The sequence below is a fragment of the Zingiber officinale genome, chromosome 5B, assembly GCF_018446385.1.
Source record: "Zingiber officinale cultivar Zhangliang chromosome 5B, Zo_v1.1, whole genome shotgun sequence".
Taxonomy (NCBI): Eukaryota; Viridiplantae; Streptophyta; class Magnoliopsida; order Zingiberales; family Zingiberaceae; genus Zingiber; species Zingiber officinale.
Genome location: NC_055995.1, coordinates 136,576,504 through 136,599,657, shown reverse-complemented (window position 1 = coordinate 136,599,657; position 23,154 = coordinate 136,576,504). Strand labels below are relative to the sequence as shown.

General features: G+C 41.1%; 2 protein-coding genes across 3 annotated transcripts; one reads left to right on the top strand and one right to left on the bottom strand.

Moving 5' to 3' along the window:
• The first annotated feature begins 760 nt into the window (after window positions 1-760).
• On the top strand, window positions 761-4,471 carry LOC121986245. 2 transcript variants are annotated; one of them, XM_042540109.1, is made up of 3 exons: window positions 761-921; window positions 1,019-1,427; window positions 3,739-4,471. In XM_042540109.1, exons 1-3 carry the CDS (start codon window positions 850-852, stop codon window positions 3,759-3,761), a joined length of 504 nt encoding a protein of 167 aa, XP_042396043.1. In that variant the 5' UTR covers window positions 761-849; the 3' UTR covers window positions 3,762-4,471. The 2 variants fall into 2 exon arrangements, with proteins under 2 accessions (XP_042396043.1, XP_042396042.1); XM_042540108.1 differs by lacking the exon at window positions 3,739-4,471 and adding an exon at window positions 2,258-2,447.
• Window positions 4,472-13,887: 9,416 nt separating this feature from the next.
• Window positions 13,888-15,451, bottom strand: LOC121986244 (probable mannitol dehydrogenase). The gene is made up of 4 exons (XM_042540107.1): window positions 15,296-15,451; window positions 15,092-15,205; window positions 14,338-15,005; window positions 13,888-14,231 (listed from the first exon to the last, which is right to left on the bottom strand). The coding sequence occupies exons 1-4, from the start codon at window positions 15,409-15,411 to the stop codon at window positions 14,029-14,031; spliced, it is 1,101 nt and encodes a 366-aa protein (XP_042396041.1). The 5' UTR covers window positions 15,412-15,451; the 3' UTR covers window positions 13,888-14,028.
• Window positions 15,452-23,154: the final 7,703 nt, after the last annotated feature.

Sequence of the window (23,154 nt, the reverse complement as noted above, 5' to 3'; positions counted from 1 at the left end):
ATTCTACACAAGCAATGATCAAACTTATCACATAACTTGAAGCCCAAGAAATCGTACAGTTTTGTTTCCTTCAAATTAAACATTAAATTAAACTAAATTATCCTGATTTATGCGAAAGGAGATGTAGTCGATCGTCAAATGATTAGAAAGTGAAAAAAAAAAAAATCAAAGGAATACATCTGGTGCCCATGTTGGCGCTCAAAATTATATATATATATATATATATATGTATGTGTGCGATCGTAGATAACTAAGGGAAATTTCGAATGTTCAGATCATTTCTGGATGTTCAAAAATGATTGACATTGACTTGAAATCTTTGGAAGCACGGACTCTCACTTAATTATCCATGAGTCAGTCACATGCATGTGTTGAATATCATTTTATTTTTATTTTTATTATCGGGAGTTTTAGCACAAACATCGGATACAGTAAATTTAATATATTTTGATTTTTTTTCTATTCTATAAGGATAAAAAAATCGTATTTTATATATTTTATTATAGTTTAACAAATAAATTTTTTAAATAAAAACAAAGAACTTTTCTAATTATTGCCTAAAACAGAGGTTTATGTCTGATCTTATAAAAATCTTTTTACATTTTTGCTACATGAAACCCTCCAACCGTAAAGCATGATGGCTATTAGCTATAGCCTTTAGGGCCCACCACACCCTCCTTCTCGGAAAAGGCCGTGGTAGAATTTCTGGGTAGATTCAGTGCATCTTTCTGTCGCGTTAGCTCCGTCGAAGTGCAAGGCAGCAACAAACGGCGACCCCTCACGGCAACTGGGTCCAGTGGATCTTCACCGTTCATTGTTTTAGCGGAATCACGTGCTCGGGGATTTAAAATGGTGGAAGGCGACGACGAGATTTTGGGGGCTCGAGTTGTTGATTTCTCCATAGATCTTCGATCCATCGAGGTCTTTCACCAAGAAGGAAAAAAACGATTTTGATTTGATTTTTATCGAATTCGGGAGAGCAATCTCTGATTTTCGCTTGCAAAATTCGATCTTGCAGGAAGATTTCGCCATGGATTTGAGTTTATTTTCGTGGATTTGGGGGCGGAAACAGCGCGAAGTCCCCAAACTGAACCCAGGGAACTCTTCATCTTCCTCCTCCGCCGCTGCCGCCGCCGCCGCCGCCGTCGACGCTAGTGGAAAGCGTCTCGACACCTCGCGGTCCCCGTCCGGCGAAACTTGGAGGGCACGGCGGCGGAGGCGGACGGATCCGAGGGTCGACAAGGAGCACGACGCGGTCATCGTGCCCCCCGACGGAGGATGCGTCTCCTGCTCCGACTCCGATGAGGAGGACTGGGCGGTGGGATGGCTGGAGCCCCACGGGCCGGACTTCCGCTCGTCGGAAGACAGCTTCGCCGTGCTGGTGCCGTGCTACGACCGTGCTCCCGGCAATGACGATCGCCTCCCTGGTGAGTTACTTGCTCGCGTAGATTTTTGTCGACAAACGACCTAGTAAATTCAGATTATATTTTTCTTAAGGGAAAATTTGCATGTAGCCTCCATTGGTAAATAAATTTTTGTATGTAGTCTTCATCTATAAAAATTTTTGTTTTCACTCTCCAGTCATATTTTTAGGTACAAAAAAATCTAAAAATCAGTATAAATCCTCTTAAATTTAGTATATTAAATTAGAATCTAGTATATTTTCTATTAAATTGAGTACGTTTCTTTTTTCACCTCAAAATATACTCAATTTTAATTTAATGTGCTGAATTTAATAGGAATTATACTCATTTTTAGACTATTGTACCGAAAAATATGAGGGTTAATTTCGATAGAAAATATACTAGATCCTAGTATAGAATACTAGACTATAGTGTAAAGTGCTGAATTTAACAAGAATTATACTTATTTTTAGACTTTTTATACCTAAAAAATAAGAGGGACAATTTTGATAGAAAATATACTCGATTTTTAATATAAAGTACTGACTTTAAGAAGAATTATACTCGTTTTTTAACTTTTTGTACTCAATTTTAGACTTTTTGTACCTAAAAAATCTAAGGGATAATTTAGGTATCAATATTTACATGAGGAAGTTAAAACAAATAATATTTTACATGCAGGGAATGGAAACAAAGTTTTTTTGGACATGGAGATTGCATGCAAAGTTAACATTGTGATCGGGAATTTTTCTCTAATTTACCGTTTTCTTATACTAATTAAAATTTATAAACCAATTAATTTGTGCTATATTTTGAAATCGATTCCAATATTATTATTCACTTTGTTTTTGTAGAACACGGTGGATTCATATCACAGTGGCTCACACAACAATCAAGTGAAAGCAAATTGAGTTCAATTAGACTTTTTTAGGATGATGCATTTCATGATTAATCAAGTAGTAAGAGAAACTGAGTGAGAACTGAGAAAGATTGATTATTTCATTATCTCCTTGCTGTACTTTACACATTTATATATAAATAAAATTAAGTGAATTGAATTTAAAGATTTAGGTAATCGACTTGCATGAAATAAAATGAAATCTGTTATAAATGAGATGATAACATGATGTCGTTTCATGACTATGTTGTGTCATTATAATTTTATATTTTAAGATGAGATTAGAACTCCAAACAAAAATTATGATGACACCATTCAACGGGAATTTAATGGTGAGCCAAATAAGATAGATATATCTATCCACCAATTCAAAAAATATGAGAACATGACGGCCTCATAAGACTTTAAACATGAGAACATGATGGTCCCTAAACATAATATGTTTATGTCAAACCTCATAAATTGCTAATCTATTTCCTCTTGTAATTGACCTATTCTACCATCACCTAATAATATTATCTACTAATTCAATCTTATCTAATAATATTAGAGTTGTAAATTATCTGAAATCCTAATATATTATTCCTTCGTTTAGGGTTATAAATAAATGTGATAAAAACTCATTTATTTTCTTTAAATAGTAGAAAAATATACAAAACAAATAAACTAATTTGCTTAGTTTATTAAACTTTAATAATGTTTTTTTATTATTTTATATAAATCTAAATTGTAAAAATATTTTTATTTAAATACATAAAAAATATAATAATTTATAATTTTTATAGTCTCAAATTAACTTATCTGCTATATGTTAATTAAATATATAAATATATTAGTAATTCATATGCTAAATTGATATTTTTATTTGAATTATAATTCTAATAATTAAAGCTAGTTAGATACGGTATATCGGTATTGAAATTTACATCGTATAAAAAACTTGGGTATATATAAAAATTATACAAATATCGTATCGAAATTTTGATATACCAAAACTTCGCTATACCAATTTTCAATATGATATAAATTCTATACTATTTACCGTTAAATTCATGTCAAAATCTCATCTTTCTTTTAAGTTTTCTTTTCCGAGTTGTAAAATATGATTTCGTTGATGGAAATTTTGAGATATCTTCTCCAAAAAATCTTAAAACTTCATCCAGAAGTTGTTTCCTGTCCAAAATTTAGGAGTTTTGTTTGTCTCTAGCTATGATTGGTTTATTGCTAATAGAAGTTTGAGATGCAATTATTTCAATTTATCAATAGAATTGGAATTGTTCAACAAAAGCAGAGCTTCATCCTTTTGTGTTCATCATGTAACCTATAAGGTTACTAACTTGGGATGATTTAACTGTCCAAGTTAACACTTCTTCTTTGATTTTCCAATTCAAATAAACTATACATAACTTTTAATAAATGGAGATTTCGTGGACTCAGTTTCAGGTGGATTCTTCTGTTAAAAATTGTGCATACAAGAATAATTGATGCGGTGATGATGAGAGGTCTCATCCCGTGATCATGGTGAAGGTCAAAATCAAGACGATCAATGCGCAGATAGCATCAGCTGGTTGGGCGAAGTATGCCCCGATCAGAAGAGAAGGCCCCGATCCGCCACCGCCTTCGACACGGAGAGGAGTCAAATGACTGACCCTCAAAGGATTATGGGACGCTGAACGGAGGAGGAGACGAGGTGCAGAAGCCAGGCTGAGCGGCTACCCCGTTCGGCCAAACAGCAGAGCTTGATATGGCATTGTCCAACTTCGACCGAGCGGCTACCTCGCTCGGCCTGGTAGCAGGTCTCGGCAGTGGTAGTGGCAATGGCAAAGGGGAACTTCGGTCAAGCAAACACGCACAGGAGTAGTGAAGTTTTGGCCGACTGGACTGGGCACTAGAGCGGCAAGATCCTGGCCGAGCGGCCAACCTGCTCAGCCTAGCAGTACACTCCCTCTGATATCCAGTGGCATCCTTTTGGGAGTTGGTGTCGCCGACATCAGGCATGGACAGCCTGAAGATTATACGGTGGAAGCTTCCTCTGTCACTTCAAAGATATGCTCGGCCCGTTAAGGTAATGTGTCAGAGACACTTTACTGACAAGTCTTTCAGAGAAAACTTTGAGAAGTATGTACACGCATTACTAGAGCTCCATATAAAAGGGGATCCAAGCATCGGTGGAGATATGCAATATTCACTATTTGTGCTATAGTCTTCTTGTTGCTCCGCTTTATATTTCATCGCCGGCGATTGACTTGAGCGTCGGAGGGCCAACGCCGGGGACCCCTTCCCTGGCTCGACACTAACGTAATTTGTGTTGCAGGTTTGAGCGGAGTCTACAAGCGGTCAGCGGGAGTGCCACATCCCCGGCTTTCCATCTCTTTGACTTTCGGACAGTATCATATTTTGCGCCGTCTGTGGGAACGTAGCCTGCATCCGAGTCGAGAAGATGAAGGACGCTGGACGACTCACCACCGTAACGCTCACCCAAGAAGAGCTCGGCATGCTCGTGCAAGCCCGAACAGCAAAGATGATCGAGAAGCAGCAACAACAAGCGTTAGCCAATTGGCAAGTGTCACAGCCTGCAACATCGGCGACCAAGAGATGAGCGGGGCAAGAAAACCGAGCAGAACAAATCTGCGTATGGGGGCAGAATAGAAGATCGACCGGCACACTGGGGGAAGCACCGCCCGCGCTGATCCCCCTTTCATCTCGCCTTGTTCCAAACCCCCTTGGAAATAGCTCAGGCGAATCAAGAGCGGGGATCGTCTTCGGATGATGCTCTCATTCGGGATGCACGAAAGGGCAAGGCGTCCCAAGGTAACACATCGCCCAAACGGATCAACCGGCAGTTCTCTGAGGAGATCTTACAAGACCCTTTACCTAGAAACTATACCCCGCTGGCGATCAGGACATACAACGGATCGACCGATCCAGATGATCATCTAGATCAGTTCGATAATGAAGCCACGCTGCACCAGTATACAGACAGAGTGAAGTGTCGAGTCTTTCTCACTACCCTCTCCATATCGGCGCAACATTAGTTTAGAAGATTGTCGAGTGGATCCATACGCAGCTTCAAGGATTTCCGAGCTGCCTTGTTACATCACTTCGCCAGTAGCCAACGCTATCAAAAGACGAGCGTCTGCCTCTTCTCCCTGAAGCAAGGATCAACAAAAATTCTCTTGGCCTACATACAGCGTTTCAATCAAGTAGCCATGGGCATCCCCTCGGTCTCATCCAAGACAATGATGAACGCCTTCACTCAGGGGCTCGTCGAGGAGATTTCTTCTGATCGCTCATCAAGAAGCCACTCAAGAACTTCAACCACATGTTTAAGAAGGCCAACAAGTATATAAATATGAAAGAAACCCAAGCGGCCAGAAGAAAAGAGGCGCCGATCGAACCTCAGCGCCAACCGAGCGCCGACCATCAAGCGACCATCAACCGCCCAAAGGGTCGAGAGCCGAAGGAGCGCGGTCACACCTGGAGACCAGGACACATGTCGTGAAACATGTGGGCTCCGGTCGGCCAAAGATGACAAGAGGCAAGGTATGGACACGCATGTTCTACTCCTTTCACCAATCGTCGACTCACAACATGCATGATTGTCGCGGTCTAACGCCAATCGTTAGCCGACCAGCTCCAAGAGGATACCACTGTCGATCTCCAACTCTGAATTGGCGACAGAGGTAATGGTTTGTCAGGCGATGAGAGTACGAAAGAAGAACATCCGAGCGGTCTGATCGGCACCAGGGGAGGGATAACACTGATCCTTCCCGAGTCCCTGCTGAGCGAAATAGGCCCTCCGCTCGGGAAGAAGAAAACAGAAGCAACGCCGCTCGAGGAGAAATATACATGATCCCCGGAGAGTCGACCGACGGCGATTCCAACAGAGCTAGGAAGTCATACGCTCGACGACTGGAGATCCACACGGTGAGATGCAGTAGGGAGAAGGCCGAAGGGCCCGAGATTAGCTTCGACCCCAGTGACTTGGAGGGAGTGGAGATCCCTCACGACGACGCGCTGATCATCTGAGCGGTAATTGTTAATTATACTATTCATCGAACTTTTGTTGATACAGGGAGTTCAGTGAACATCATCTTCAAGAAGGCGTCCGATCATTTACAAATTGATCGGAATGAGTTGCTGCCAATGACAACTCTACTTTAAGGCTTCACGGCAATGAGGTACTGCCGCTCGGACAGGCCCGACTGGTCGTCTCGCTCAGGGAAGAGTTATTGAGGAGAACCAGGACCACAAACTTTATTAAGGTGGGCGCACCGTTGGCCTACAACAATATCTTGGGCCGACCGGCCCTTAATGATTTTCGGGCGGTGGTGTCTACTTACTACTAAAAATTCAAGTTCTCGGTAGATTACCGGTGGGTGAGGTTAAAGGTGATCAATTGGCCACTCGGTGATGCTATGTTGAGATTGTCAGGTCTGAAGCTAGGAGCGCTAAGAAGAATTCACGCATAGAGGTGAATGTTGTCACCAGAAATCTTCAGGGGTTGGTCTATGAAGAAAAGTCCAAAGTCACCCAAGTCGGACGAAGGCCACCATATTAGTTACGGTCGATCGGGAACCTGAGAAGAAGGCAGAGCGGTCGTAGAGCGCGAATCATCTCCAACCCTATAGGGCTAGGATGAGAGGTGTGCGAGTGAATTTATGTATCTTTGTATGTTTCCTGAACGCAGGGTAAAATATGAATAAAAGTGAAGAATGCCTCTTGAGAAAACGTCTGCGTCAACAATCGAGCAGCGACCTTAAACTCTTGTCTCCATCAACTGTCGAGGGGCGACCTTAAACTCTTGTCTCCATCAACGGTCGAGCGACGACCTTAAACTCTTGTCTTCATCGACGGTCAAGCGACGACCTTAAACTCTTGTCTCCATCAACGATCGAGTGACGACCTTAAACTCTTGTCTCCATCGACGGTCAAGCGACGACCTTAAACTCTTATCTCCATCAACGGTCGAGTGACGACCTTAAACTCTTGTCTCCATCGACGGTCAAGCGACAACCTTAAACTCTTGTCTCCATCGGTAGTCGAGTAGCGACCTTAAACTCTTGTCTCCATCAACGGACGAGCGGCAAACTTAAATTCAAGTCGTCATTAACGGTCGAGCGGTGACCTTAAACCTGGGTCTACATCAACGGTCGAGCGGCAACCTTTAGCCCGGGACCATCTCATGGTCAAGCGACGACCTTAAACCCCAGTGTTCGCATAATCTTTCTCAACGGTCGAGCGACGACCTTAGACCCTTGACTCAGAGGGCAAGCGTCGATGAATAGCCGACTGTGAACCCGAGCTATTCAAAAGCTCGAAGTCTTCAAAGTATAGTGATCGTTCGGCACTATTCTTCGAAATGCTCCTAGGACTGATCGGAAGTTCACAGGATCATAATGGAACTCTGAATACAAAAGGGATCGGTCGACTGGATAGACTAAGTATGGACAATCGGAGTGAGAAGGCCACGAGTTCTTGCAATGCTTAAAAGAGGAGTTGAAAAACATACAAGGAGATAAAGCTTGTCCAAACATACAAGCATTCATTAAGACTTCAAAAATTTTACAAGAGCTCTCGACCTCACTCAAGGTAGTCTAAGATGTCGTCAGGCAACGACACAATAAGTTTATCTCAGCTGATAATGCTGCTGGTCAGAGCTGCCGGCAGGTAGCCTCCCTCTCAGAGATGGTTGACCGTCCCATCGATGGCCAGATCAAAAAGGCGCAGAGCCCGATCGGCGACCTTCTCGTTGAAAACGTCCGAGCGGAGGTAATTCTTCTTCATAGCCTCAAAGTGGCTAGGCTCAGCATCTTGATAAGTTTTTAAGGCCGCTCGGGAGACCTCCAGCTCATCCTTAGCAGTGGCCAACTCATTGTTTTTGGCCGCGAGTTGGCCTCGGAGAGTAGCTTCTTCGACCGACCGGCTATTACACTCGGCGACCAGGAAATCATTAGCTTCCTTCAGTTTCTGGGCGAGGTCCCGGGCCTCTTTATTCTTCAATTCGAGGTCTTTGATGGCCCGATTCTTCCTCGCATTGGTCGACTCGATCTTGTTGTCGAAGGTGGTGACCTGATTATTAAGCCGAGCCAATAGAGTGGCATGCCCTGAACTCTTGTCCCATTCGGCCTTGAGCAGTTTGGTGCTCTTCTCCAAATCATCTCGCAGTTTAACCACCTCGGTGTTCATTTGTTCTTGAGCGGCAGAGGATTGGTCGCTCGACCCCTTCATCTTCTTCACTTCCTCCAAGAATGCGAGCCTTTGGCACATGGTCAAGCTCTCCACCTAGTACTGCAAACAACAAAGCGAATATAAGCATTGATCGAAAATAAACTATGAAAATGCAAAACCTACCCAGTAGACATCTGGGTGTCGTTGTCTACGAGTGCCCCTGGAGGCATCATCGCTGCACGGGCCTGGGCATCAACCCATATTTGGGCGAGCGACCCTTGGATGATGATTTGGTGCTCGGGATTCGGCGCTAGACTCACGCCACTCTTCAGTCAGCAGGTGAAGAATCGTCGTAATATGGCGTTGGCCTCTCGGGGCTGATTGCGCAGAAGTAGCTCGTCTGGACGGCCGGGATGAGGACGTCGGACGGATGCCAGACTTCTTGGCCTTCGATTTTGGTGGCAGGAAGGCTACTGGCAACGCACAGACTGTTCCTTGAGGCAAATCGGACAGGGAGGGGATCCGATCTGAAGACTCAGGAGCAGTGGACTCTTGGACAGAAGCGGGGGCCGACGTCTCAACCCATTCGACAGACCGTGCCCCCGAAGTGGCGGAACGTGATAAAGGCTCCGCCTAGCGTCTCTTGCGCCTGATCAGTGGCTCGGCTGAGGAGGTTGAGCCTGACGCCCCCTCAACCTGGATGACCGGCTGTCATTCAAAAGGAGGTTGGGAGTCACCGATCGCTCCACCACTTGCAAAGGCAGGAGCCGCTTGGCTCTCATCTTACGGCTCTTCTTGTGAGCCGACTGACTGCAGGCCGCGGCTCTCCAATTCTTCTACAGGGGCCGCGTTGATCGTGACATCCATAAGCTTCGCCTTGTCAGCTAGACGTGCACGTAGCATGACTTCAGCTGCAAAAGAGGAAAAAAAATCAGTTAAAATCAAAGGAAGGAGTAAAGAGATCGCATACCTAGGCTAAACGGAAGTTGGGTGCGGATCGGACTCAAGCCGAAGATATAGAGGACATCCTCCAACAACAACTTGTGGATGTCATACTTCTGGCTGACCAACATCGAAGCTGTGTTGAGGTAGTCCGATCGGCTCTTGTACTTCTTTAATGAAGGCTGAGTTGTCACGTCGAGTTGCCAGAAGGTTAGGAAGTTCGGCTACTCAGGAAAGGGCACAAAAAGGAAGTACTCCTTCCGGTGTTTGTTGAATGTCAGTATTTTATCAAAAAAAACTATGCCCACTCGGGCTTGGAAAAGAAAAGTCCTCGACTCAAACGACTTAGGATAATAATAGTAATGAAAAAGCCGAAGAGTGAGGGGGAATGCTGTGCAGACGAAAAAGAACCACCACCTCGCATAACAATTGAAAAGAGTTCAACACTAGTTGATAAAGGGAGACTCGGAAATATTTACACACGGCGGAAAAAAAAGGGTGGATGGGAAACTGCAGACCGGTGGTAAAATGATCCCTAAAGAAGCAAATACAGTCAGGCGACGGAGAATTTAGCCGGTCGGAAGGAGAAGGAAGAACAACTTCGTATTTAGGAGGAAGCTCAAAAGCGGCTTTCAAACTCTCAGCGTCGCCGGCGTCAAACCGGGACTCGGTAAAAGTGTACCAGAGCCCAGGGATACTGGAGGGAGTCTATGAGGAACTCGTCATCGCAAAAACAAGGGATGAGGAGGGAAAGAAGGCTGCTAGAATATCACCGAAACGCTAAGAGACGCTGAAAAACTCGAAGACGAGGAGATACAGAGGCCGAAAGACGAGAAAGCAAGGGGTGATGGGAAGGAAGCTTACTAGAAAGAGGTCGTCGAAGGAGCAGTATGGGAGGAATGTCACCGGAGCACGGAGGAGTTAGCGTCGAAGAGCACGAAGATGAAGACGCGAAGGAAGAAGCAGTGACGCGCACAGGATTATAAGCTCCGGGGCTGGCCGACCGGAGCTGTTCGATCTAGGTCGTAGAAACTCAGGTCGAGATTTGACTGTTGAATTTGAACCGCCAAACGTCACATCACAACGGATATCCGCTTGTCACGTCAGGCGTGTGACGACAGTGGGCAGGACACGTGGCGCCTCGCCACGAGTCGACATTTAAGGAGGGCATAGGGGCTCACTTAGCCTTAATGTGAAGAGATTTGCACGATTTCTCAGAAATTTAGATGACGTAAGCATGACTCGCGCTCTCCCAAGACGACCAAAGGAAAGATTTCACAAGTATAAACTTTCGTTGTGCCGATCAGATTGAGGAAGCATATCTACAGCCGAACGACAAGCTTCAACAGGCCAATCAACAGGGAGTGGTCGCATCCCGATCATAAACCAAGTAATGCCGAAGGTCGATCAGGCTGAAAACTGTTTAGACAATTGTCCATTCAGTTGGACTTGCAACCTCCTTCGACTAGACTTGAGAGGGAGGCATGTGATGCGGTGATGATGAGGGGTCCCACCCCGTGACCACGGTGGAGGTCAAAGTCAAGGCAACCAACGCGAAGATAGCATTGGCCGGATGGGCGAAGCATGCCCCAACTGGAGGAGAAGGCCCAGGATCCACCACCGCCTTCAACACGGGGAGAAGTCAAATGACTGACGCTCAAAGAATTATGGGGCGCCGAACGGAGGAGGAGATGAGGTGCAGAAGCCGGGCCGAGCGGCTACCCCGCTCGGCCAAACAGCAGAGCTTGATATGGCATTGTTCAATTTTGCCCAAGCAGCTACCCCGCTCGGCCTGGTAGCAGGTCTCGGCAGTGGCAGTAGCAGAGGGGAACTTCGGTTGAGCAGACATGCACAGGAGTAGCGAAGTTCTGGCCGACCGGACTGGGCACCGACCGGACAGATCCCTGTTGAGCGACCAACCCGCTCGGCCTAGCAGTACACTCCCTCTGATATCCAGCGGCATCCTTTTGGAAGTTGGTGCCGTCAACATCGGCATGGACAGCTAGAAGATCGTACGGCGGAAGCTTCCACTGTCACTTCGGGGATATGCTCGGCCTTGGTACTATGTTAGAGACACTTTACTGATAAGTTTTTTCAGGGAAAATTTTGAGAAGCGTGTTTGCCTTGAGAAGCGTGCACGTGGACTACCGGAGTTCTATATAAAGGACGGTCCAAGCATCGACGGAGGTATACGATATTAACTGTTTGCGCTATAGTCTTCTTGTTGTTCCACTTTATATTTCATCGTCGACGACTGACTTGAGCGTCAGAGGGTCAACGCCGGGGATCCCTTCTTTGGTTCGATATTAATATAATTTGTATTGTAAATCCAAACGGAGTCTACAAATGATCAACAAGAATACCATATCCTAACTTTCTATCTCTTCTATTTGGACAGAATCAATTATCATTATATTTTTAGTGGAATAAAGAAGCAAATTTGCGTTTTCATCTATGGAAATTTTGGCATATCTTCTTCAATTGAATTTCTTTCTCCTAAAAATCTTAAAAATTTGTCTAGAAATTGTAAATTGCCCGAGAGCCAAGACATTTCCTCTTATTACCTATTGTAGAAATAATCAACAAATAAGGTTTTTTTTTGTTCGCTCGGAATTAGACGGAAAAGTTTCCATCCTTTCCGTTGAAAACTTCAATAGTGAACGCTACTCCGAAAGTAAAATCGACACTTATATGATAATTATTTTACCTTCCCAAGGTTATATGTTCATACACGGTTGATTTCACATCCAGCTAGAAAGGTAAATAAAAAAATTCAACAAACTAACATTTTCGGGATAATTGTATTTAAATAACTTTGTCAGTCATTTGTTTTATGATGTCCAACATATAAGATGAAAGTGTCCGACACTACAAAAATAATCAGGTTTACCGACGGAATATATCGACAGAATCTGATTCTGTTGGTATATTTTAATATTACCGGATTCAACTTCCGTCAGTAATATTCTGATATTACCGACGGAATTTAAATTCCGTCGGTATTTTTCGAAATTACCGACGGAAATATAATTTCCGTTGGTATTATTTTTCAACAGAATTAAATTTCCATCGATAAAATGATGAAAACTATTTATTACTGGGAAAACAATAGAATTACTGACGGATTTTAATTTATGTCGGAGATTACCGACGGAATTTAATTTCCGTCGGAGATTACTGACGGAAATTAAATTCCATCGAAGATTACCGACGGAATCTAATTTCCGTCAGTAATTCTGAAAAATAATCTCAGGAAACAATAGGATTACCGACGGAATCTACTTTCCGTCGGTAATCTTCGACGGGATCTAATTTCCGTCGGAGATTACCGACGGAAAATAGATTCCGTCGGTAATCTCGAAAAATATTATCGGAGAAATAACAGGATTACCGACGGAATCTAGATTTCGTCGGTAATCTCCGACGGAAATTAGATTCCATCGGTAATTCCAAAAATAAAATTAGGACACTGACCCTTCTCCTCTCGCGTCCTCGTCTTTCTCCTCTTCCGCGATTTCGGCGCGATCTCTCCTCTCCGGTGATCTTCAGGTAAGTACTCCTTCTCGAGCCATTTTCTCCCCTTCCCAACCCCCGTCGGCCGCCAACACGTAGCTGGTAGCTTTGTCAGCGGCGAGCACACGGCTTGCGGCTTTTTCGGCTGCCAGCACGCGGCTGGTAGCTTTGCCAGCCGCTAGCCGGAAGCTGGCGGCTTTGCCGACCACCAGCACGAAGCTAGGGGCTTTGCCAGCAGCCAGCAAGTGGTCGACTGTTGTCTGTTTTGCCGGCCAGTAGCAAGCAGTCGATGGCTGTGTCGACCGCTAGCCAGCGGTAGATGGCTATGTCGCCGCTAGCAAGTAGTCGATGGTTGTGTCGTTCGCTAGCAAGGGCCGATAACTGTGCCGACCACTAGCAAGCTGCTGTGTCATCTGCAAGCAAGTGGCCTACGACTGTGCCGACCACCAACAAGTGACCACGCGATTATGTCGGCCGCCAGCAAGCGGTCGACGGCTGTGTTAGCCTCTAGCAAGTGGTCAGCGATTGTGTCGCAGGCATTGGCCCAAATGCAAGCAATCATTGCTAGATGGGACACATCACAGCAGCCCCAGCCAGAAGAGACCCCAGACCCATCAGACCCCGCTGATGATTAGATTTTTTTTGAGATATGTTCAACTATAACTTGATTTTTTTAAAATTTCTTAGAAATTAATTAAGTCAAATATATTTATTCTATTGAGATATTATTATATGCTTATCTTAAAATGTTATACATTTTTCAGGAGTACATTCACCATCATCAGTTCATCACTATTATTGATTATCCAAAATATAATTCAAGTATTTTTTTTACAAGTAAAATTCATTATATATTAGTTATATTACATTTGTATCGATTCATTCTAATCATAATATCATGTATTTGATTTTTACAAGATTATATTTGGACATGTTTACACGAAGCAATTAAACGAACTTTTATTTCAATTTCACCAGCGTCCCATTACAAACTTAAATTGAGTAAAGAAAAATACATACGAGAAGTTAAGGAAAAAGTAAAGGCAAACTCCAATTGCTCCCACAAGCATGCAACAATAAACTAATTCCTCACACTAGATCTTAAGCAGCACTCAAAGTGTTCCCGATATCGATAACAAATCGATAGCGGACATCAGCCTTTGCGACCCTCTCCATGGCTTTGTTCACATAATCCATGGCGATAAGCTCGATATCCGCAGTCACATTGTGCTCTGCCGCAAAATCTATCATCTCCTGAGTCTCCTTCATCCCACCAATTATACTCCCTACGATAGATTTCCCACCTGAACTCGATCAAACACCAGTGCACAAAGCACAAGAGCTAGTCAGAAATAATGAACATGGAGAAAGATAAAGGGCAATGTGATATTGGCATTGGTGATTAATTACCTAGAAGTAAGGGGAAAGCATAGATCTCTAATGGCTTCTCTGGAGCACCGACCATGACCATTTGTCCAAAAGTTTTGAGAAGAGACAGCAATGGAGTTACTTCATGAGCTGCTGAGACTGTGTTGATTATGCCGTCCATGGTTCCCCAAGCGGCCTTCATCTCATCTGGATCTTTGCTGACCAGGAAAGCGTCGGCGCCCAGTCGCTCGACGGCCTCCTGCCTTTTGCTCGGCGACGTGCTGATCACCGTCACCTTGGCGCCGAAGGCCTTGCCGAACTTGACGGCGACGTGGCCGAGCCCGCCGAGGCCCACCACTCCGATGTGCTTTCCGGGGACGTCGAACCCGAAGCGCTTCATGGGACTGTAGACCGTGATGCCGGCGCAGAGCAGCGGCGCGCCGCGGTCGAGCGGCATGCCCACCGGGAAACGCACCGCGAAGTGCTCCTCCACCACGACAGAGTCGGAGTAGCCGCCGTAGGTGACGGTGCCGTCGACGTCAGTGGAATTGTAGGTCAAGATCATGCCGGGGCAGTGGTTCTCGTGGTGCCCCGCGCACTCGTGGCAGCTGCGGCAGGAGTTGACCATGCAGCCCACCCCGGCGTGGTCGCCCACCTTGAACCTGTCCACCTTGCCTCCCACCTCGGTGACAACGCCGACGATCTCGTGACTGCAACACCAACAAATTAAATTCCGCCAATATAATTTCGAAAACAGAGCAAGTCCAAGATCTGGATGCATAATTAACTTAATTACCCAGGCACGATCGGGTAGACGGAGTTTTGCCACTCGTTCTTGACGGAGTGGAGGTCGGAGTGGCAGATGCCGCAGTACAAGATCTTGATGGTCACATCGTTCTCCCCATTTTTCCTGTCAAGCATTTCGACGACCACTTCTCAGGCGATCGATCATCCGATGATCTTTCGGAAGAACATTCCTACACAGTATAATTAGCAGTACCTCCGGGAGAATGTGAAAGGCGAGAGGACGCCTGAGGTGTCTCTGGCGGCCCATCCGAAAGCAGGGCTGCGGCGGACCTCCTCCGGCGATGCGGCGGCGTTGTTCCCGTTCTCCATGTATCGTTCGTTCTTCGACGCACCAGCTAGTGCTTCCGTAGATGAAGTGGCTGTTAAATTGGCGAAGTATTCGAAGGGCTTAAATAGGAAGGTGGATCAGGATCAGTGACGTAATCAATGACTCTTTGCGAACGGTTGCGCAACTGATGACGTTTTATCTCCCAATTCAATATGTGAGGGCAAAAGGAATGGATCAAACCATTCAACAGAGTGGATGAAGTGAAGAAGAATTAGTCAAAGAAAAAATTCTCACAATAAATTCATGTTTTTTTAAATATGAACTCCAGATTTTTTTTATAGAGATTCTAATTATTCTCTATTTATTATCAAAATAGAAGATATAATGTTACTTATCACGTTAGGCAAAGATTTTAAGCTGGCGTGACCAAGGAGTTAGTTAGCTCGATAACTCAAGATATATGAAGATGGGAGAACGATGGCGTGGGATCATAGGACAAAGTACGTGAAGATTGAAGAAGAACGACATCAACATATGAGAGAGTGCACGAGGAGGTGCGCGCATTGGATCAACGTAAAGTGGGAAAGTGAACTACATAAGAGAGACGTGAAGGATGTCATGAGGATGAGTCGAGGACTTGATGCATCTGACGGAGAAGCAACTTGGCATAAGGAGACCTCAAGATTTGGAGAAATAGATAATAACTCTTAGATGATGTTTGGTTTAGGGGTTTGAGAATAAAGGAATAGATTCATTTTCAACTTTTGTGTTTGGTTGATGGGAATGTAATCAATATTTTGGAATAAACCCTAAAAACTTGGGTATGGATGAAATTCATCATCTTTCTTGGGTTTTGATGGAATGAAAATGAGAATTAAGTTTTGGATGAAAATACCCTTAGTATGTTTGTTCAAATTTTCCTTCATTTCACTCCCTCTCCTTGTTCTCTCTCATCATACTTTCTCTCTCCTCATTCTATATCACACTTTCTCTCTCAATATACGTTCTCTCTCATCACACATTTTCTATCATTTTCTCTCTACTTTCTCTCTCATCACACACTCTCTCTCTCTCATCACACATACTCTCTCTCTTTCTCTCATCACACTTTCTCATTAAACTTTTTTTCTCCTCAATTTCTCATTTTCTCTCGTTACACTTTCTCTCTTTTTATTTTTTTCTCATTACTCTTTCTCTCAGTACACTCTCTCTCATGATAGTTTTTCTCTTCTCAATCCCTTCTATCACACTCTCTCTCTTCATTTTTTCTCATCACACTTTCTCTCACTCTTCATTTTTCCGATCATACTTTCATTCTCATCACACTTTCTTTTTCATCATTCTCTCTCATCATATATTTCTCTCACATTTAATTTTCTCTTGCATCTAATTTTTTTTCTTATTTTTCTCCAAGAGTAAAAAAGAAAATTTAGGTTCATTCCGATTGAAAATATTCAACTAACCAAACACTATTTTTAAGAATGATACTCAAACACATATCCATTTCTATTCCATAATATTATGATACTTATTTCTATTCTGATTCCTATGAAAAAATCAAACGTCAATCAAATGATCAAACTAGGAGAGGTGAATAATGATCTTTCAATCTGCAAGTGTAATTTAAATTACTTTTGCCATCGAGATTACGAGGTCAAATGCAATTAGCACAAAAAATATTAATAGATAATAAATTTATTTTTTAAAATAATAAATTAAAATTGTCATTGTCAACTCAACAGGTTAATTAAACTGCTCACTTTGACTTGCCCACTTGTGTTTGTGAGCTTGTGACACAATCCATATATATGTGATAAAATAATTTACACTCTTCGCTAAAGCATCTTGTTGATGTTTGTTATGGGAAAAAAAGTCAATGGAGATATGGAATGACCATGGGACACGATCAAATTAGTAAAGCCTACTATTTATTCAATTTTGTCAATTATTTTACTTTAAATAAAGATTGAGCCTTGGATTATAATTTTTTAAATTAAATTAAAATTCATGAATGATATTATTGAAATTACATTAAAATTTAAATGTTAGCCATATTTATCATATAATTATTAAGTATTGGTATAATATTATTAGTAGTACACTAATTATATTGATAAAAATTTATTACTGGCTAAAATTATTTATAAGAATTAAATGTTTGTTTGTTTTAAAATTATATTTTTTAAAAAATTTATTAGTTTCCGATTATGAATTTATAACCTAATTTGAAATTTTTGAATTATAAGTAAAAAAAATAGATTAGTTTAAATAAATAATTTATCTTCTATTATGAATATTATATTTATAAGTTTTAGAGACATTGAAAAATTACTATTATAATACTTTACTATTGTAATATATAATTCTTAATAAATATAAACTTATGTTCTTTTATTAAATTGGCCTAAATGCCTAATTTGTCAACATTAAGAGCCTACACCAGCACAACTAGTTCGGACTACAAACCATTGCAAATCTAAATGCGTCAACATGATTGATTTAGAGAAGAATAAAATTCATAAAAAAGAAAATATTAAGTATTTGAGAAAAATATATAAAATTGAGTCATTAGTCTTTTGGTTTGATTGTGCAATTAGCTCCGGCTACATGCCACTTAAAATGTGCAGTGTGTTAATTAGAGCCGAATGCACAAATTTGGATCATTCATTTTAATTGGATTTGAAGTCAACGCAACTAGCTATGATTATATGCCGCTGAAAATGTCAATGTGTAAGTTGGTTTAGACTTGAATATAATTTTAGAAAGAAAATATTAATTAGATATTTAAGATGAATGATTAAAATTGGGCCATTAACTTTATTGAGAAAGTAACTCAATACGCTTCTAGCAAGAAGGATTTATCTTTCAGCCCCCTCGTAGTAGTAGGATAGTTAAAATATATGATGTTGTTATATGAGGGTTTAGAGTCAAAATTTAGCGTGTTTGAGCATGTCTCTTCTCATATTTTATCATATGTACTAATAGTTAGTAGACATCCGTGATTTATCTCTTCTATATTGGCCTAAGGATGGATTGGCAGGGCGCTGGAGGCGAGTGAATCACCTTTTGCCACACAACAAGGATTTATCTTTCTTCATGTAACTTTGGGATATGCTATGAGAGGTATTTAGGGTGAATATAATCACCCTAAGAAGGGTTAGTGCTAGTGCGCTCTAAATTATCAGATGGGGTGGTCCGTGATGGAACGAGTTGGTTCCTCAAAAATCTATCATCTAGAGTGTTGAAGTAGACCGACCCGCTAGCTTGATGAGCTAAAAAATTCCTAACCAAACTCAATCAAAGATGAGTTACGGATTAGGCAAACTCCGCAAGTCCATAAAAAAAAATAAAAAAAGTAAAAATAATATATATATATATATATATATATATATATATATATATATATAATTAGAATTTTTAAATTTAAATTACGGATTAGATGAGCCAGCTAATGAACCCATTGAGTATTTTATTTTCATTTTAAAATTTGAATTTATTTTTTCTTCTAAACTTGTTGGTGAATCTCGGATCAGTCCATCTGAATCTGTAATCTGTAATCTGCATGGGGGTATTAATAAAATATTATTAGTCTTAATTGGAACAGAAGCCGAATTACTGACAAGAAGGATTGGCGCCAGCACAAAGCCGCTTAAAATGTTAATGCATCAACTAGATTTAAGGAGCACAGATGTGCCACTCATATTTGTGGATGGATAATAGTCACGTTTCGATCGTAAATGATTATGATTCTTTCTTGAGTTCATCGTCCTCATCAGGTTATAATTTTTATTCGGAGTGGACGGCCGGAGGCCGCTCGGAGGCCTCCGGTGATAAATAAGTGGCCAGGTTACTGGGCGCTGAGCGAGGGTGTCTTCCAGGCGGCCTCCGGCCGCCTGCTCTAAATAAAAACTATAATATGATGAGGACGGTGAACCCAGGAAGGGATCATAACTATTTGCGGTCGGATCACGGTCATGATCCGGTCGCAAATACGAGTGATACATTCCCTGTACCACAAAAAATGATCCAAGAGATCCTGCCTCGATTTAAGAGACCAAGCAGGGAACAATCTCTAATCGTCACCAATGTAAACATTATTTTTTAAATCATGCATATGACATGGCAGTTTGGATCTCCTGGACCCTAAACCCCGGTCCACTCCTGGTCCCTCCAAAATGGATTTCGTTTCATTTACTCTCACCGCCTAAATTCTGACGAATTTATGATATTTTAAACTTAGGTATGTTCAATATGACGTTCTTTGACAAAATATATGCATTTTATAAACGTTGGGGTTGTTTTTAACTTTTTTCATTGAAATTTGTAAATTTTGATTGACTTGGTTTTTTTTCTCGTAAATTGGTATTGTTTTAAGCTTAAGTATGTTCAATGTCATGTTTTTTTTTGCTGGAACTTAGGTTATCAGCGTAAATGAAATGACACCTGTTTTGAAGGGGACTAAGAAGGGATTAGGGTTTAGGATCTGATCCGAATTGATGGCATGGGAAGATGAGTGCAATCCTTTCCATTTTGAAGCGTGTGCAATTCTTCAAGAGAGGAAGCAGGGAATATTCTCTCTCGATCGACTGTCTTTTAAGAGAGGAACAATAAATTTAATTAGCCGCTCCTTATTAACTCGATTGCTGCCCATCAAGCCAACTATTGCTTCCATCTTTGAGTGTGTGCAATGCTTTCCGCTAGCAACCACGCAGTCTCCATTTTGCATGTGATTGACACAATATGGAAGATGGTTCTATATGGTATACTAGTACCAAAATCGCATAACATACACCATATTAAAATTTTCAATATCGAAATTTGGCTATATTAATTTTCGAAATGATATAAATTTTATACCGTTTATACTTCACTTTTGATATCGATACAGTATAGCGAATACTAAATTATTAAATTGTATATAGATACTGTACTGAAATTTTAGTTATATCGAATTCTCGATATATTTTGATATTATATATCAGTACCAATGTTGTTTTTGTTGGATCAAGATGTACCTGAGAGGGGAGGGAGGGGGTGAATCATGTGATTTTCAAAATCGTATCTTTTGGGTTTTAAACGAAACAGAATACGAACACAACGGAAAAGAAAAATATGGAAAGCAAGCACGAGAAGAACACAAGCGGTTTACTTGGTTCGGAGCCTTCAGCGACTCCTGATCCAAGACCCAGGTCCTGCGAACCTATCGATGAGTAATTCACTATGAATCTCTTCCGGTACCTCCAGAAGAGGGAATCGAAATACAAAGGAAAGTTAGAACAAGTGCAACACCCTACACTTGTCCTTTTGCAGTAATTAATTACACAAATCAAAATTTTACTGACACTTTTTGAAATTGAAGTGGGAGTGCTCATGTCGATGTCGGTCTACCGGCCTCAATCAGAACTCCTTGAAGCAGTAATCGATCGCAGCAGTTTTGCAACAGAGTCGTAGCAAGAGCCCGGAGCAGTCGGAATCTCAAACAGGCGCGTAGTAGCTCGTATGGAAGTTGTTGTGCATTGCCTTCTCGAGACATCTTTATTAAAGGCATGGAAGACACCTCCAATGAGGTAAACTCGATCCCGAATAGCCCGGTGCTTATCCACAACTTGGGCCAAAAGTTATCCTACAGAAGGCGCCTTCCATAGCTATGGAAGGCACCTTCTATGAATAATACGAAGGCGCCTTCACTGCTTGAAGGTGCCTTCGGACACTGTTCATCCAAAGGTAATTTTCTCTATAAAACAATGTTAGTCCAAAAATACCCTGCAAAATAAGTATTAGAACAATTTAATAATAATACAGAGTAGTAATTAGTTTATGTCCTCCCAGGACCAGGAACTAGTCAAGGTCTCAGCTTAGGGATCCCAAATGGACCTAAATTGGACAGACGCTTATTGCCCCTCCAATCGGAACGAGTCCTCACTTGGTCACTCTCCTCTAGTGACTTACTTTAACTTACCAGTTTGTCGGACATCTAGTCATCGACCAAGATGAATTTCGTACCAACTATCCAGTCGGTCCGTCAACCTAGCTGGATTTCGTACCAGCTATCCGGTCGGCCCAACGACCTAGCTAGAATTCGTACTAGCTATTCGGTCGTCCATCGACCTAGCTGGATTTCCTACACACTTAATCCAGTGGTTAGATTACAACAGAATCTAACTTAACTTGTTTGTCATTCATCAAAACCTGGGTTGGTCGTTAGTGTAAAACCGCACCAACAATCTTTCCATTTTTGATACAATGACAACTTGGGTTAAGTTAGGGGGAAAAATGCAAGCATAAACATGATATGGTTTAAGTTATTCAGATTTCGATTTGATTTGTTTAACTTAATTCTTTAACTCTCTCCCTTTGATATTCATCAAAAATAAAAAAAAAAAAAAAACAGGAGTAGAAGAAAAAAATTGCTAAGAAAAGAAAACATCTTTTACAATAATTCTCACGATTGGTTTGAGGGAGGAATGTATAACCATAAAACTTTTCAAAAAAATATTTGACAAATTATGTTTAAAGTCAATTTTGAAACAATTTAGCCTTTCAAAATGATGAAGAAACTTATTAAAAATAAGTCTTGAAAAGAACTTTTCCAAAAAAAAATTTCAAAGTATTTTTCATGCTATCTTGTAAAACAAATTTAAAGATATCTTTTAAAATACTTTTTAAATCTGCTAACTTTGAAAATGCTAAGTTCTCCCAAACAAAACTTTAAGAATGCTAAGATATCAAGTCCGGTAATATTTAAAATTATTTCAAAGTAGTTTGGAGAAATTGAAATATTTTCATAATAATTTTTAGGACATGTAATAATTTTAAAATGGATTTTTTAAAGAGTACAACATAATGTTTTTCAAAATTTTCAAAACTAAAGTTAATAAATTTTACAAGTAGTTTCAACTTTATTACTATTGTGAAAATACTAAAATTTATTTTTAAAAAAATGTCTTTAAAATGTTTTTAAAATCTATTTTACAAAACACTTTGAAAATAGTTTTGAACAAGTTCTTTTCAAAACTTATTTTAACTTTAAAATTTTTAAGTTGTTTTCTTTATCATTTTTAAAGACTCCTCCCCCTAAGCCTAAGATTATTTCAAAATAATTTAATCAACTATAAATTATCCTTAACTGTCTAACCGTTGGTTACTAACTATCTATCAGAAGATAGCAGTGTTCATTTGGTTAGTTAGGTTAAGTCTTTTTATCCAGTTAGTATTTGACTAACATGGATTACTTAACCTAATTACTGTAAATTTAGTATTTAACGCTCAGACTTATGTTGATGCACTGATATAAGCATCTTAAGTCCAGGCAAGTTATCTATACATCTCACCCCTTTCCAAGTTTGGCAATCACAAACAAGGTAACCCTAATATATTGGTGAGATGCTCAAATCCTAGATCTATAGGAACATGCTTTTTATGGGTTTGATCTAGACTAAGACTAAAATTGATTTTGAGAATTCTAAAAATAGGGAAATTTTGAGAAAAATTAAATTAATAATTTTGCCCTAGAACTATGAAATGTTGAAAATAATTTTGAAAATTTTGCTCCTAGTCTATCAAACACATTTCTAATTTTAGCAATCATACTGAAAAACAACTAATTGGAAATAGTAAGTCAAGTCATATACAATGCATAGTAATGTGACATGATCAAATCTGATGGTCATGCATAACACTGTCAGCAGGTGGTGGTAGGGGTCGCTCAGGAGCGCGCAGGGCCTGAAGAATATGCTCGAATCTAGTGCTCATGTCGTCTTGAAGGGAGGTAAACCCAGTGATCA

What these genes read in the sequence shown, in the direction of transcription:
- LOC121986245 (XM_042540108.1), top strand. Translation starts at nt 850, where the DNA reads ATGGTGGAAGGCGACGACGAGATTTTGGGGGCTCGAGTTGTTGATTTC. An exon ending in TAGATCTTCGATCCATCGAG is followed by an intron (nt 922 to 1,018) that starts GTCTTTCACCAA and finishes TCGATCTTGCAG; the next exon opens with GAAGATTTCGCCATGGATTT. An exon ending in CAATGACGATCGCCTCCCTG is followed by an intron (nt 1,428 to 2,257) that starts GTGAGTTACTTG and finishes TTGTTTTTGTAG; the next exon opens with AACACGGTGGATTCATATCA.
- LOC121986244 (XM_042540107.1), bottom strand. Translation starts at nt 15,411, where the DNA reads ATGGAGAACGGGAACAACGCCGCCGCATCGCCGGAGGAGGTCCGCCGC. An exon ending in CCTTTCACATTCTCCCGGAG is followed by an intron (nt 15,206 to 15,295) that starts GTACTGCTAATT and finishes AATGCTTGACAG; the next exon opens with GAAAAATGGGGAGAACGATG. An exon ending in TGCTTTCCCCTTACTTCTAG is followed by an intron (nt 14,232 to 14,337) that starts GTAATTAATCAC and finishes GATCGAGTTCAG; the next exon opens with GTGGGAAATCTATCGTAGGG.